The 13194-nt window shown below is 39.1% G+C and overlaps 1 protein-coding gene across 2 annotated transcripts in view; it reads right to left on the reverse strand.

Annotated features, from left to right (window-relative positions):
• The window catches only part of MARCHF6 (membrane associated ring-CH-type finger 6), an 80048-nt gene that overhangs the window by 29859 nt on the left and 36995 nt on the right, over positions 1 to 13194 (reverse strand). For both annotated transcript variants that reach the window (XM_045999146.1, XM_045999145.1), the window contains exons 6-14: positions 12507 to 12675; positions 9944 to 10133; positions 8034 to 8095; positions 7463 to 7495; positions 6292 to 6343; positions 2450 to 2508; positions 1175 to 1255; positions 860 to 928; positions 705 to 779 (exon numbers count right to left, since the gene is read on the reverse strand). In XM_045999146.1, coding sequence (XP_045855102.1) covers positions 705 to 779; positions 860 to 928; positions 1175 to 1255; positions 2450 to 2508; positions 6292 to 6343; positions 7463 to 7495; positions 8034 to 8095; positions 9944 to 10133; positions 12507 to 12675 — 790 coding nt within the window. The remainder of the gene's footprint in view (positions 1 to 704; positions 780 to 859; positions 929 to 1174; positions 1256 to 2449; positions 2509 to 6291; positions 6344 to 7462; positions 7496 to 8033; positions 8096 to 9943; positions 10134 to 12506; positions 12676 to 13194) is intronic.

Here is a 13194-nt window from a genome sequence, read left to right on the forward strand (position 1 = left end):
AAAGACAGAGAAAGAGAGAGCACACAAGGGAAGGACAAAGCGAGAGAGAGAATCTCAAAGCGGTCTCCTCACTGAGCATGGAGCCTCACACTGGGTTTGATCTCAAGACCCTGAGATCCGAACCTGAGCCAAAACCAAGAGTCAAATGCGTAAAAGACAGCGCCATCCAGGCACTCCCGCCCCTCAACAAGTTTTAATAGTAAGGTACAGGTGAAAATGTTATCTCAGAACCAAAGGCAGCTTTTCTACATACAAAATAATTTTGAAAAGTCAAAACCTGATTACCACTGACAGCAACTAAAAATTATAATCAGGACTGATCATCTTAGTTAAAAGAAATGATTAGAGTTGAATTTACTTATTATTACAAAGGCTGTTCTTATCAGATTGTTCTCCTTATGTGTATAATGTCTTGAAATTACTGTAAAATTAAGAAGAGTAAAATGAGTAAGAAAACTTTCACTGGTTACTAGAAAAGTTCAAGTCAAAATATTCTAACATCAAAAATTTTCACAAAGCCTCAACAAAATATTAGGTACTCAAAAGTTAGTAACATTAAGACTTCAAAATAATCCATTCTCAGGGGGGGAAACAAAGCAAATTATTATCACACAGAGTTTCCTTTAAAAGAAATTCATTCTAAAGACCTCCCTTTTCGACACCTTTACATTATTTGACTATATCTTAATGAATAATAAACTTACCAGGGAACAGATATCCAGCCACCAGCCACAAATGAGAGGGAACACTCCAATCTCTACCACCACTAACAAAGAAACCTTAAGTAAAAACAAAAACCATCAAATACCATCCAAATGGGGAGAAATCATTTCCAGTTTTAACTTCTAACAGGAATTACCTTAACAACAATATAGCAGACTCCCAGCAAACGACGAGACCTATGAAATTTAACAAGAGTTGCCAAGCCCTATAGCATCTAGTCAAGGAAAAAATCGAGCATTTAAAGGTACAAAGAACTAGGTACTTATTTAGGCAACACGTATTATCTGACAGAATTAATTTCATACTTCGTCTACCCTCATCCTCACTACAAATAGCTACAACTTTTACTGAGAGGACAGAAGAGAAACAGTTTTGTCCCTAACAGGAACAACTCTTTGATGTGAATAATAATACCACCAAACATCCATGTTATTAGTTCATTAAAGGATACGTGGCAAATTATCAGTGTTATTGCTAAAAGTATATACCCAACAATGGTTGTGATTAGACCTTCAAAATGAGATGCCTGGACCTAGAAATAAAAATAAATAGAATTTAATTTTACCATATGGCCTCCCTCCCAGCTTAACAATGTATTAAACGATCCGAGCAGACTCAAAGTGAACTGTCCCAGCAACTTACAACTAGACAACTATGAAGTCCCTTTGAATGACATCTCTGCAAACCAGATTCTCCCACTGTCAGTAATCTACTCAAGCAGGCAAAACAGAGCAATTTAAATTTTACGAAAACGAAAGCTGCACTACGCTAGTCTGCACCCACTCCATCCTGCAGGGGCTGCAGGCTGAGCAAGGAAAGCAGCAGCACGCCGTCCAAGCAGCCCATCTGCTGGGTAAGTCTCAGCCACCTCACCTCCTACCCCAGGAATGACTTTAAGTTTCCCTTGTTCTCCAAATCCATTCCATTTTCAGCTTACAGAAAGTAGAAATTTGGACAGTGACAAATCTTTTAGGTTCCTAAATTTCTGACAGCAAGGGCTGATAGTTTGGAAATTCAAATTTATCAAAGCATATATCTGAACTTTCCAAGTTCTTGTGTTCAATGAAAACTGAGAGCTACATTAAATACTGGAACACATCTCTTTACTCTTTCAGAACACTTCAGAGTGATCTTTCAGGATTCACATACACAAACTGAACTGAACATTCCAGAAATGTCAGATCTCCTTAAAAGACTAGTTCTTTCTGGAGCCCCTGTAAAACAGTTGTAGGTTTGACCATTCAAATATTTATCTATCTAAAAACAAGAACAAAATGTCAAAATTAAATTCTTTAGAAAACCCTGTAGCCCATCATTCCAAAATAGACCAACCCTTTTTTTTTCACTTGTCTGATATACTATTACTTTTCTAAATCACTATGGGAAAGCTGAGGAAAAGGGAGAAAAGGGAGCAAGTTAATGGAAAATGGGTCAAAAATCAGCCTATAAGAAAACTTGGCCAGTAGCATGCCTTTGGCCTGCCCAACAGGAAGGCAGTGCACCATAGGATTCAGAACACATTTTTCTTAGCTGGCAACATGACCTACTATGTCTTGAGTGACTGTTACTTTGAAAAAAAAAAGAATGAGCTCATGTTGGGTAACTATTGCTTTGCATAAGGCAAACTGAGAGATGACGTAACTCCTTACAACACTATCATTTACTCAACAATTAACAAGTTTGACGGCAAGTAATGAAAGTAAGTTTGTAAAAGTATTATACTCACGTGTTCTTCAAATCCCAAACCAACAAGGGAAAAATGACCAATGTGGTAAGGGCAAAATGCTAAAAGGGGGAGAAAAATTAAATGAAAACTTCAAAATCAAAACAACAAACACTCCTAGTACCAATCCACAGTAAAAGAAACCAAGGCTTTTTGGAGAAATGGAAGATTCCAGAACTGGGGCCAAAAATGCACTGCCTAGGACATTCTCTATAACCAGAGAACAAAGATATCAAGGTCTAATACGTTCATGACAAAAGGACCGGAACCATCATGAAGAGGGTCTTACTAGCCAAGGAAAGAATGATATGAGCCTCAAAGAATGACCAAAACGGATGGAAACACACAGAATGCTTTAAAAATCCATGAGTTCAGGTGCCTGGGTGGCTCAGTGGGTTAAGCCTCTGCCTTCAGGTCAGGTTATGATCTCAGGGTCCTGGGATTGAGCCCCACATCGGGCTCTCTGCTTGCCGAGGAGCCTGCCTCTCTCTCTGCCTACCTGTGATCTGTCAGTCAAATAAATAAATTAAATCTTTAAAAAAAAAAAATCCATGAGTTCCTAATACTCAAAAAGGAGAAAGCCAAAAACAAAAAACACAAAGGGAAAAAAGAAAACATAAGGAATGACACTTTCTTCACCCCTGGAAATACCACATCAATTGTTTACCCTGAAAACTGGTAACTGGGGGAAAGGACTGCCTATCTATCTCACTTCTTCTGAACAAACAGGTTCAGGGTAACTAAGATGTTACTTAGAGCCTCCAGTTTAAAGGAAATATGGAGACAAAAGAGTGAGGCAGCAATTCAGAAAAATGTAGAATGCAAGACAGACAGCTGACTTGTCTCTTCAACAAATCAGTGGCAAAATAGGGTAGGAGTAGATGAGGGGAGCAAAGAGAAGACTATTCTAGATCAAAAGGAACTTAAACTTAAACAAAAGTAACGTGCAGATCTGGATCCTCATTCAAACAAACCAACTGTAAAATGACATTTGAGATAATCTAGGAATTTTTAATATGAAGGGATGTTAGGAAACACTAAATTCTGCTAATTTAGTATGGTATAATACTACTACTATGGTTAAATAAAAAAAAATCCTTAACATTTCATAGTAAAAATTTTTATAGTCTCTTTTCTTCAAGTCTTTGTGTCATGTTAATAAAATTTTACTTTTTTAAAATAAAATTTAATTGTGTTTTCCTTATGGCAAAATAAATTGAACAGCATAGATTATAAGGAAAGCAGGGTAACTGCTGTTAAGTGAAGTGCTGGTAAGTGAATCCATAGGGATCTGGCCACCAAACCTTTTTAATCAAGTATTCCATGGGTACAAATTTTTCAGAACAAGTATTCCCAACACATTGAAATTTATAAATCATACACATATTTTACTAATACGTGTATTATAAAGCACAAGAAATTCTTAACGAGTAAGAAAAAACTATTTGCAGAATTTTCCTATTTTGTTGTCTCACCCAACTCTGAGGATGACTCAAATTGGCCCCTGGGAAAGGCAAATTTTCAAGCTCCAACTCTATTTACATAGGGAAATATTAACCTGAGCACCAATTTTTAACAATCCATTTCTATCCCATTACACAGCAACTATCAGATTAAGTATCCTGAAATTAAGGTCACTTTCTCAGTAACATTTCCTTCTATTAGGAGATAGCCACATTTTAACTTTATAATTCTGCAAAGTACATGACCCCAAGACTCCAAAAATGCAAGTGGAAAATTCCAACACAGCAACCCAAGTAGGAAAGAAACAGGAGTGTGCTTAATTCCAATGACCATTCACCTTTAAGAGAAAATATACTCCTAAAAAGAGGAAAACAACTTGGCTCATTTCAAAAGATCCTAAGTATAAAACAGATTTACAAAGATTATTTCTTCATAGTATATAAGCTTAGGAGGTTGGATTAGGAAAAAAATTTACTTAAGATGTGATGTGCTTTACATAAATGTTAGTTATCTTTTCTATAATTCATGTGGGGTTTTTTTTCTTTCTTTTTTTTTTTTTTTTAAATAATCTCTACACCCAACGTGGGGCTTGAACTCATAACCCCAAGATCAACAGTCGCATGATCCTCTGACTGAGCCAGCCAGGTGCCCCACTACAATTCACGTGTTAAAGGTGACTTTATCCTCCAAACATTAATTTAGCAGTAAGCTTTTCTTTCAAGAACAAAGACTAAATCTATAGATCATTTTTTCCTCTCAAAATCTGGTCAAGAGTCAGAAACAGATTCACACTCTATATTAATCAATTATTTTACATAATTAAAAAGTAGGCAGAATAATCTGCATTTTTGTTTCCACCTCCTATGCAAAAAATAAGAGTTTCCTATTAACTTGCACCATCTTAAATAGCTAATAAAAATTAAGAATCAATGAAACTTTTTCAAGATAATTTTGTTTAAACAAGATACCTGTAAATTTATTTTGTTCTTTTATAGGTAATATTCAGAAATTAATTTTTTGTCTTATTCTCATTTACATAATTCAGGGTTTTTTGACTGCATGGTTTCCTGTTGAAAACAACTGCTTTTTTTTTTTTTTAAGATTTTATTTATTTATTTGACAGAGATCACAAGTAGGCAGAAAGGCAGGCAGAGAGAGATAGAGGAGGAAGCAGGCTCCCCGCTGAGCAGAGAGCCCGATGTGGGGCTCGATCCCAGGACCCTGGGATCATGACCTGAGCCGAAGGCAGAGGCTTAACCCACTGAGCCACCCAGGCGCCCCGAAAACAACTGCTTTTTAAGGTACAATGTGGTCCCCAACCCAAAGCAAGTAACTTGGAATCTGTGGCAAAACCTTGGAAAATCTTTATTTCTCTTCCTCAGCAGGAATGAGGGTTAACTCACATGCATAAAAAGTTTCATTCTTACAGAGCTATCTGTAGCCTGAGGTGTCTCTAAGAGACACAATTCACAGTACAATCTAATAAGAGCCTGATTCTATCACACTTCCACTTTCTTTCCCTTGAGAGATGAAGGAATTGAATTCTATGGCATTGTTTTGCTTGATTCAGTTTCTTTTATCTTTCTCAAAGCGGAAAAACCTGCCACCCCTCTCTTCCTTTCCCTGATTAGTCCCAACATCAGGGATTCCTGTGTGGTCACAAGAATTCTCACAGCCACAATTGGGAAAAGTGTTTGGAAGTGACTTTGAATTTACTGGAATTTGGTTCTACAGGGATTTCACACTTTGGAAAGGTTCACTCTCTCCTCAAGCTTATATCTATCCTTAGTGACAGCTCCCAAGACAGGGTCTCTGGTAAAGCTTGGTCAAGATTCTGAGAGAAGAAACAAGATCTTCTGCCAAGGGAAAAGCACACAGATAATCAGCACAAAATTAGTTCCAGGGAAAGGATGCTGCATAATCTCAAGTCAGTCTAAGATCAACTTTTTTTTTTTTTTTAAGATTTTATTTATTTGAGAGAGAGAGAGCGCACAAGCAGGGGGAGTGGGAGAGGGAGAAGTAGACTCCCCACCAAGCAGGGAAGCCCCCAGGCAGGGGCTCTGTCCTAAGATCCCGAAATCAGGACCTGAGCCGAAGGCAGCCACTCAACCAACTAAGCCACTCAGACACCCCTAAAGTCAATTTCTATAAAAAGAGATGGAGATGCCCAAAAGCAGCAGAGATGGTAGGTAACTGTGGTCAATGTTGCTTGGGAAGGAAATGTATCTGTGTACCTGGGGCCTTCCTTTACAGGATGACTATCTGCAACCATTTCACATATTCCAGTGTTTAAGAACAAAAACAAAACCTGTAACAAGGTTCCTTGAAAACTGAATTTCTATCATACTACCATAAATAATAGTATCATAAACACCACTTACCAAAAACAAGAATGAACAATGTGTTTAGAGACACCACCCAGAAGACATGTTCCTAAAGGAAAAGAGCATTAATAAAACATATTCAATTCTTCTTCCATATCTAAGTGGACTACTCCACTTAGTTAATTAAGACTGAAATCTTCACTCAGTAATGTTGTGATTTCATTACATGCAACTTCTCATTTTTCATCAGACAGCTCATAAAACTAAACCTAGTAAAATTCAAGTTCATAATGTTACATGCAAGAAAAAAAATCAATCCATAAACATTTCCTCTTCAGAAATTAGTATGCCACTACAAACTACAGATTCTCAGAAATAACAGTCAGATTTCATTTAAATCAAATGACACTGAAAAATTCCAAATGGAGGAAAAAAAAAATTCTAAATAGAGGAAAATTTGAAAATTGCATTAATTCTAGAACTTCACATCAATATAAACCACACAGTGCTTCTTTCCAGTGTCCATTTTGTTCTCACGGCTTCTGCAAGGTCACTTCTCTTCCTTGGTCCCTTTTCTGCCTGTGGCACCCTGGTTTTTTTAGTGGACGTCTTAGAATACTCACTCTCACTCGGCCTTTCCCCCACCCCACCACTCCCAGTTAGGTATCATCACCTCAAAGGGACTGCTGTCTTATGCTACTGTTTCAGTCAGCGCGGGTTCTTCGACCAGGAGCTAAGTTATCATGACACCCAAAGCCACTTAAAAATCCCAAGTGATTTTTTAAAAAAGAGTCTGGAAACAGCATCGCTTCTCCTAAAGAACAGGTTCTTTACAGAATTATTCCTCCCCTTTGAGTTTGTACTCTTTGCTAATAAGGTAAAGATAGGTGAGGTTTGGTGAACAGTAGAAACCTAACATGAAACTGGGTCTCCCTGTGAGCACTGCAAACCATTAAACACTGCAAGGTTAAAAGAAGATCAAGTTCTTAACTACTATGAAATCTGTATTTCATTTTCTTCAAGTACTTAATAATGACGTTTTTAAATACTATTACATTTGTTCTTTGCCAGTATTTTCAATGCACAAAACAGACCTTCTTCAGTAATCAAAAATCAAAGGGTATCTGACCTTTAGTATAAAAAGTGTGGACATACTATAAATTTGAAATCACTAAATCATTAAGATAAATAAGTCACAACTCTATTAAAAAATATTAGCTTTACTTACTAGAAAAACTAGTGATCCATCAAGTCCTAGCATCTGAAATAACAAAATGCACAAGATCAAGATGCAACAGGATTTTTTATTCTATTTAGAAAAAAAGCTCCCTTTTAATTATATTTAAACATAATCCTTACCCACTACTTTCCAATACAGCATATCATTTTCAGAGAGTAAAAAACGTGTTTATTACAGTTTTATACTTAGGCTACCTTTTACTCCAAATCATATGATTATAAAGTAAAAACGGTTCTATTATGGGTTTAATTTTTATAGTGGCTAAGGAGCCAGCCAAGATTTCATGGTATATCAACTGCACTATCAGAATATTTCAATTTAAATTGTCACTTCATTTTACAGAAGTCCACAATTTGTTTGTATTAAAGGCCAGAAAATAGAAAAATAGTCAACATTATAATATTTTCACAACAACACATCACTTTTCTCTAGAAATTAAAGTTCTCCTACAGCTTCCAGTGAATGTAGCTATGAAACTGGTGTACGCATCTAGACACGCCCGACTTCAACACATAGTTTAAGGTTAAAACACCAGAATGCACGACAGAAAGACTCTTACTCTTTCCCACGTAAGCTCTTCTGCAGCTCGGTCCCACTCCAAAGCATTCCAGTTCATGTCATCTGGAAACAGAATTGTAGTTGAAAGATTACTGGTGGAACCTGAACCAGAAATAATAAAACATATGCTTTTAATTTGGTGTTTTGTAAGCTGCTAATGAGAAGATGAACTACATTCTTTGCTTGTTAGGTAATAAGAACCCAAATACATAAATACAACACACATAATGCGATTCTAGATTGTGGTTAAGTGCCAGAAAGGAAATAAATAGGGTTATGTGAAAGCGGGAACTTAACTGCTCTGAGTCAGGAACAAATCTGGCAATTTTAAGAAAAACGAGGAAGCCAAGGAACAAGAATTCTCTGGGGGTGGGGAGGGAAAGGCAGAAGATGCAGTATGAAAGGCAGACAGGGATCAGATCATGGGTAGTAGTGGGGTGGAGGTTAAACCTGGATTTTGTTTCATTCTTGAGTGTAACAGAAAAACCACCATCGGATTCAAAGGCAGGAGAGCACTGGGAGCACTACTGGAGCACAGGTGGAAGACAGAAGCTACGCACTCAGGAACAACTGGTTGGATGAAGAGAAGGAAAGGATGGCTGCACCAGAGGCAGCAGGTTGCCTTCTTGGAGCGTCTGATCATAGATTCTCTGCTCCTTACAAACGCCCCTTGCTCCCAGCACACAACTTGCTTGTTCTGATCTTCAGGCTCACCCCAAATATCACCTACTCTGAGCTACCTGGAGAACCTTGTTTAAAACAGACTCTCCCAACAGCATTCTCAGAGCGACCTGCACATTTATCACAACACGTAACGAGGTGTTTGTGCACTTGGGCACTCCTGCTTCCTCACTAGACCAGGAGCTCCATGAAGGCAAGAACCTGTTTGAGAGCCTGGCACCCAGGAGACACTCAGCCACCAGCAATCTCCAGTGGACGGAGGCAGGGCAGTGCTGGAGAGGAAAAGTCTGGGGCGAGAGGAGACAAGCAGAGGTGGTGAGCTACTGGCAGCGGACTGGCGGACACGGTCCCAGATCGTCTTTGGCATTCTGGAGTTAGACTGCTAGAAAATGAGAAAATGGTTTTCTTAATGACATCTGACTTGCAGTGTACACTTCAAGAATTCTTGGATATCGGGGCGCCTGGGTGGCTCAGTGGGTTAGGGCCTCTGCCTTCGGCTCAGGTCATGATCCCAGGGTCCTGGGATCGAGCCCCGCATTGAGCTCTCTGCTCAGCAGGAAGCCAGCTTCCCCCTCACTGCCTGTCTCTCTGCCTACTTGTGATCTCTCTCTGTCAAATAAATAAATAAAATCTTTAAAAAAAAAAAAAAAAGAATTCTTGGATATTAAAAGTTGTGCTTTTCAAGAGAAACGAAAGGGAATAAAGAAATCTGTATCAAATTCCTTTAAAAATATTCAAGTCCAGTACAACTTACAAATAACTTCTTCCTATCCACCCTACAAAAGTTCTGTGGAGAGCAGGATTTTAAAATAAAAAATGTGGGGTGCCTGGTTGGCCCAGTCAGTTAAGCATCTGCCTTCAGCTCAGGTCACCATCCCAGGGTCCTGGGATCGAGCCTTGCCTCCAGCACCCTGCTCGACGAGGAGTCCACTTCTCCTTCTCCCTCTGCCTACTCTCCTCTACTCTCGTCCTCTCACTTTCTCTCAAATACATAAATAAAATCTTTTAAAATAAACAAAACACAAAAGGTGTCCCGCTTCACAAAAAAAAAAAAAAAAATTACACATATGTATATAATGTATAAATGCAAATCTACAAAATAAAGTAAAAACAGGTTAGAAAAAGAACTCCAAACCCACAAAATTTTGAAATCTCCAGTCCTTCTCAAGGAAAGCTGTAAATGGACTCATGGTCATGAAGGAAGGGTAAGCGTGGGCCAGTAGCCATTACCCTGGGCCCCGTTGTTGGCATCGGCTGCATCCTCCCCACCCGCGTCATCTTCCTCCTCGTTGTCCTCCTCCTCCTCTTCTGCCTGATCATCCTGGGCATCGGGGTTTTCTCCCACCACCGCATTCTCAGCTGGTGGGTTAGCAGGCTGGTCAGGGGCAACATTTTCAGCACCATTTCCTCCTGCTGGAGCCTAAAATGATAGAAGAGCCCAGAAATGTAGCTAATTTGTCTCAATTCTGTTCTATTTCCAAATCGCACTCTTTCCGTTAAAAAAAAAACAAAACTAGCAAATAAACACAAACTATTAAAAAAAAAAAACCTCGCAAAGTTATCTTTTCTACAAGTATCTGATTTTGGATCTACTTGGCATATGAGAACATAAACTCACTTCACAGTGTATATATTCATTCAATATAATTTAGGGATTTTACTAAGTATTACAGAAAATGGGTCAACAAATCTGGCTAACTTTAACACTTCAGGCACATCCCAAACCAGTTACTGGTAGAGTTACAGAAGTTTCTACTCATGCCAGCAGAGCAAGAATCAAGAATTCAGAAAGTTAAAGCCACTACCTTCTGGATACATAAAAACAATACATTAAAACATGTCACAAAATGCAAAAAAGAAGGCATTCAACAGACTAAAAACAAGCAGCAGGCTGTCTTAACAACAGGGCAGAGGAACTCCCTCTGGAGTTCAGCTTCTGGAACCAGGGCTGCCTCAGCCAAAAAGAGGTCCAGATAGCAGTTCGGGCTTAATCTTATTACAACTAGTCAAGAACAAACTCAAAGAAACCCAAGGTTCAGATTTCCCATGACCGCAGTGGGGTCTGGCAACAAAGAGAACTTTGGTTACTTTTCACCAAAAGTAGGTTGAGCAAGAAGGGAGCAATGAGATTCAGCCGGTGATTCTGACCCCAGGCTGACGTCTCTGTTCAGGCAAGACAACCCAGAATTACTTCTGCACCAGCATCTCCACAATCTGCTCCTCTGCGTGAACACTAGGTCTCAGCCACTGTACAGCAAGCTCCTGTAAAGGTCTGAGGACATCCCTGGGCCCAGCTGCAACCTATGCCTACAGGGTTGGGAGGATTCCTTCATGGAATGGTCTCAAGGTCTTCAACATAGTCTTCATCAAGGCTATTTGGTGGAACCCCAGGAAGCTCTCGTGGAACCTGGACCTGGACAGCCACTCTTAGGATGACCTCTGGCTCCTCAGCCACCATCTCACTTGGTGGTGACCTTATTTGATCATTCTGGGCTTCTCTGTTTCTTTGTGTCTTTGGTACTGTTCAGTCTCCATTCTTTAACTCTGGGGAAACAGAACTCAGACTCTAGCACTTGTGCCACATCGGAGGGCAGGGGCCACAGGGACGGGGCCAGCTCATGATGAGACTCAAACCCCACGACCAACTCTGGGCCATAATCCTTATAAGGCATCTCCCGCCTTTACCAACTGCCTCAGGGATGAAGACATACTTACCTACATCCCTATTTATTTATACCCATACAGATCTGTAACTTAATTCTCTGTTATCAGTTAAACACTTAAGGAAACAATTTCCAATCCCTGTCCATATGGACTTTGTCAGTTCCTCCGGCTTTTACGGAGTCTGGCTACCTACCTAATGCAAAGACATAGTTAAGGAAAACACTGGACATCCTGGAATCAATGAAGATTCTAAAAGAGCAACATTATTTCAAAATACGCATTAATGCTTCAAAATACGAGATACGATGATAAAAGTATTAATACTAGGTAAGTAGTGTCTTTTCTTTCTAGTCCCATTTCTTGTATGTGTGATTTGCTAAGAAGTTACACTCAACCCTGTAAAGAAAAAAGTATGGCAGAATCTGATGGAAATCGAACTACACACTAACACAGCAAAAGGTCCTTAAATGAAAAATTAAGTTGTTAATTATCATCTTGAGTATCTTAGAGTCATTTTTTTGTAATAAAATTTTACAAAGCATAGTTTTTGTACATAGCTAAATCTTAACATTTTCAGCCCAATAATTTCTCAGCAAGCAAGACACTAAAGGTCATTGATCTAATCCTCTTTCTCTTAACACATCTAGCAAATGCTCCTACATCTAACATTAAGCATGCATCTCTCATAAAGAAAAAGTGAAACTGCACCAGCTTGTGTAACAGTGTTCCAATGACTTTACTTTTAGTGCCGTTGCTACTGGGAGCAGCAAACACAAGGCATTTTACTTAAGAAGAAACTGATGAGCCCAGAAAGCAGGGCACCTCCTCAGCGGCCTGCAGCATGTTGGTATCATCACCGGGGAGTCTGTATGTTCGCTTACAGGCCGGCACGAAGCAGTCAATCCGGCAAAGGGGCTGAAAGAGCACTTCAGTACACCCCCTAACACTGCTCCCAATCTCACTCCAAAATTAAGAGGAAAAGTAGAAGTGCCTTCTTCCGATTTTTTTGCATTTCCCTTAATCTTCTCCCAAACCTTTCACTATCCTGCTTTGCAAGGAGGCGCAAGAGAATGACAGCAATTCCCATATCCCACACAAACAGAACCGGTTCAGGGATGGAGGGGATTACCTCATGCTGGTGGTGCCCCGCTGCATTGAAGGGCGGAGCAGCATGCTCCAACCAAATCGGAGCTCCCCCGTGGACGATCTGCTCTCGCAGCCACACGAGGCTGATGAATGCACACAGCGTGCATGTCACCACAAAACAACCCTGCAAACAATCCGCCAATAAATTGTCCCTATTAAAAAAAAATTATATAGAATTACTCCAAAGAATGCTTAAAATTAAGACACCAAAGGTAACAACATTTCATCTTAAACTACAAAGTCAGAGAGAAGAGGCAGAAAATGAGTCATAATTTTCTGGGTAAAAATCAGTTTCTCAGAATCATTTCTGAGACTGGGGAAATTCTATCTTATAAGCTGGCCAAATATACTTATTTATTATTGTATTATATGCATTTATATTATAATAACTAAAGAATAACATCAGAACTACACAGAAATTAGCTACCTAGCCATTCTTTGAACATGGCTTAGAAATGCCTTTAGGCAAAAGGCAAAACCCAAAAGCAACCAAACACTGACAAAGGTCAGCTATGTATGTAATTTATGAAAGGTGAATGACTGTCCAGCCCACATTAAGAATTTCCTTATCCTTATTTTACACACAAGTTTAATAAACTTGGTTAGCTGATAACCCACACAAATAAAGATAATCAGCAAATCAGAAAAGAAGAACCTCCAGAGAGGCCCAA

Source organism: Meles meles, chromosome 3, assembly GCF_922984935.1.
Source record: "Meles meles chromosome 3, mMelMel3.1 paternal haplotype, whole genome shotgun sequence".
NCBI classification, from domain to species: Eukaryota; Metazoa; Chordata; class Mammalia; order Carnivora; family Mustelidae; genus Meles; species Meles meles.